The 2,500-nt window shown below is 50.9% G+C and overlaps 1 protein-coding gene across 2 annotated transcripts in view; it reads right to left on the reverse strand.

Moving 5' to 3' along the window:
- Positions 1–2,500, reverse strand: part of thop1 (thimet oligopeptidase 1) — a 25,969-nt gene that overhangs the window by 4,091 nt on the left and 19,378 nt on the right. For both annotated transcript variants that reach the window (XM_031322902.1, XM_031322901.1), the window contains exons 9-10: positions 1,734–1,957; positions 1,065–1,266 (exon numbers count right to left, since the gene is read on the reverse strand). In XM_031322902.1, coding sequence (XP_031178762.1) covers positions 1,065–1,266; positions 1,734–1,957 — 426 coding nt within the window. The remainder of the gene's footprint in view (positions 1–1,064; positions 1,267–1,733; positions 1,958–2,500) is intronic.

Consider the following 2,500-nt stretch of genomic DNA (forward strand, 5'->3'; position numbering starts at 1 on the left):
AGGAAGAAATGGGCAGCCAGAGCTCTGCAGCGCCTCCTTATTTACGGAGAGCGGACGGAAAAGGGGATTTCTTTGGGGAAAGTAAGCGTGAAAGTTGGACTACCTGATAAGTTACGTTTCTGTTTCTGTGTTGATGGAGCAGCTGCAATGTTAGCAGAGCTCTGATAGAACCAAACTCCATCCAGAAAACAAGCATTTTAAAAGTTGTTTGCTTGCTGACAGACCGGACAAAGAATCTGAACGTCAAGTAGCTCTACACTGGCGGGAATCACGATTAAACACCAACAGTCCAAATGTGATCCGTGAACAAGCACACGATTAAAGCACCGTCAAATTTTACGCCTTAATATCAAGGACTTGTTTTAAAAATTCTAAATTTCTAAAAGGTGTCTGTGTATTTGTCTCTGTGTGTGTGTGTGTGTGTGTGTGTGTGTGTGTGTGTGTGTGTGTGTGTGTGTGTGTGTGTGTGTGTGTCTGTGTGTGTGTGTGTGTGTGTGTGTGTGTGTGTGTGTGTGTGTGTGTGTGTGTGTCTGTCTGTGTCTCTCTGTGTGTGTGTGTGTGTGTGTCTGTGTGTGTGTCTGTGTGTGTGTCTGTCTGTGTGTGTGTCTGTGTGTCTGTGTGTCTGTGTCTCTGTGTGTGTGTGTGTGTGTGTGTGTGTGTGTGTCTCTGTCTGTGTGTGTCTCTGTCTGTGTGTGTGTGTCTCTGTCTGTGTCTGTGTGTGTGTGTGTGTGTGTGTGTGTCTGTGTGTGTGTGTGTGTGTGTGTGTCTGTGTGTGTGTGTGTGTGTCTGTGTGTGTGTGTGTCTGTGTGTGTGTGTGTGTGTCTGTGTGTGTGTGTCTCTGTGTGTGTCTCTGTGTGTGTGTGTGTGTGTGTGTGTGTGTGTGTGTGTGTCTCTCTCTGTGTGTGTGTCTGTGTGTGTGTCTGTGTGTGTGTCTGTGTGTGTGTGTGTGTGTGTGTGTGTGTGTGTGTGTGTCTCTGTGTGTGTGTGTGTGTGTGTGTGTGTGTGTGTGTGTGTGTGTGTGTGTGTGGAAGTGAAGGTTCAGCACTGTGGTTTCGTCAGCTTACCTGAGCACAGAGTTGGTGCATGACGTGTCCGAACTCGTGGAAGTACGTCTCCACCTCGTCGTGCTGCAGCAGCGACGGGGCGTCAGCCGTCGGCTTGCTGAAGTTGGCCACCATGGCCGCCACCGACATCTGGCGCCGGCCGTCGGGCAGCAGGCAGCCGGGCTGCAGGCCGAAGCACGCCGCGTGGCCGTACTTCCCCTCCCTGCAGCGGCGAGAGAAAAGACTCTGAGGACACCTGGAAACATCTGCATACACTGAACAATATTATAAACGCAACTCTTTTGTTTTTGCCCCCATTTTTCATGAGCTGAACTCAAATATCTAAGACGAATACTGACGACGAACTGCAGTCAAGTCGAGAGAGCGAGAGCGACAGACAGACAGACAGACAGACAGACAGAGACAGAGAGAGAAAGAGAGAAATACAGAGAGAGAGAGAGTCTGAGAGAGAGAGAGAGAGAGAGAGAGACAGCGAGAGACAGACAGACACACACAACTGTGATTGGTTTAAAGAAATGACCAATGAACCAGAGCATGTTTTCCTCCCGTCCAGGACTGCTGGCTATGCGAGACTAGTTGAGACTTGGACTCGAGCTCCGGGACTTATGAGCGTCTCTGGCGGACTCCCGTCTCCACGTTCACCCTGAATAAAAGTGGATCTTTTCTCACCTGGGGTGGAGGTCCAGGTAGAACTGTCCGATCACCTGGCCGCTGCCGCGGTCCTTCACGCAGTACAGCGTGACGTCCGGATGCCACACGGCGGCGCCGTCCACCAGCTCGAAGGACAGACCCAGCAGCTCCTGGTAGATGTCCAGCAGACCCTTCGTCACCACCTCCATCGGGAAATACTCCTTCAGCTGGTTCTGATCCACGGCGTACTGGGTCTCCTCCACCTGGGAGGAAGAGAGGGAGGAAGAAAAGGAAATTCATTCATTCATTCATAAAAAGGTCTTCACTTTCAGCTGAGCCAGGAACGCAGCGCTTACAGACGTCTTAAGGCAGTCACACACCAACCAGCCAGTGTGACTGATCAGTCTCCCCGAGTTGGTCCAAAAAGTTCCTCAGAACACACCGAAGAGACGAGACTGTGTGTGTGTGTGTGTGTGTGTGTGTGTGTGTGTGTGTGTGTGTGTGGTAGAGAGAGTGAGAGAGTGATGGTGATTATCTTCAGAGTGAGTAGTGACTCTAGAGTCATAGTGAGAGAACCAAAGTGTCTCCTCTGTTCTTTCTGACCACGGTGGGAAATCTGGAGCAGGAGAAGTTAACCCTCTCCTTGATTTCATGTTGTTGATGGAGGAGAACCAGGAAATGAGTCGGGGGGGGGGGAATGCAACGCTACCCAGCCACGGCCGAGAGACGTGTAGTTACATTTTTTTGAGAGGTGACGTCAGGCCACGGCGTAGGGTCGGTATCTCCACATACCTACGTACGTAGCC

Source organism: Sander lucioperca, chromosome 11 (genome assembly GCF_008315115.2).
Source record: "Sander lucioperca isolate FBNREF2018 chromosome 11, SLUC_FBN_1.2, whole genome shotgun sequence".
NCBI classification, from domain to species: domain Eukaryota; kingdom Metazoa; phylum Chordata; class Actinopteri; order Perciformes; family Percidae; genus Sander; species Sander lucioperca.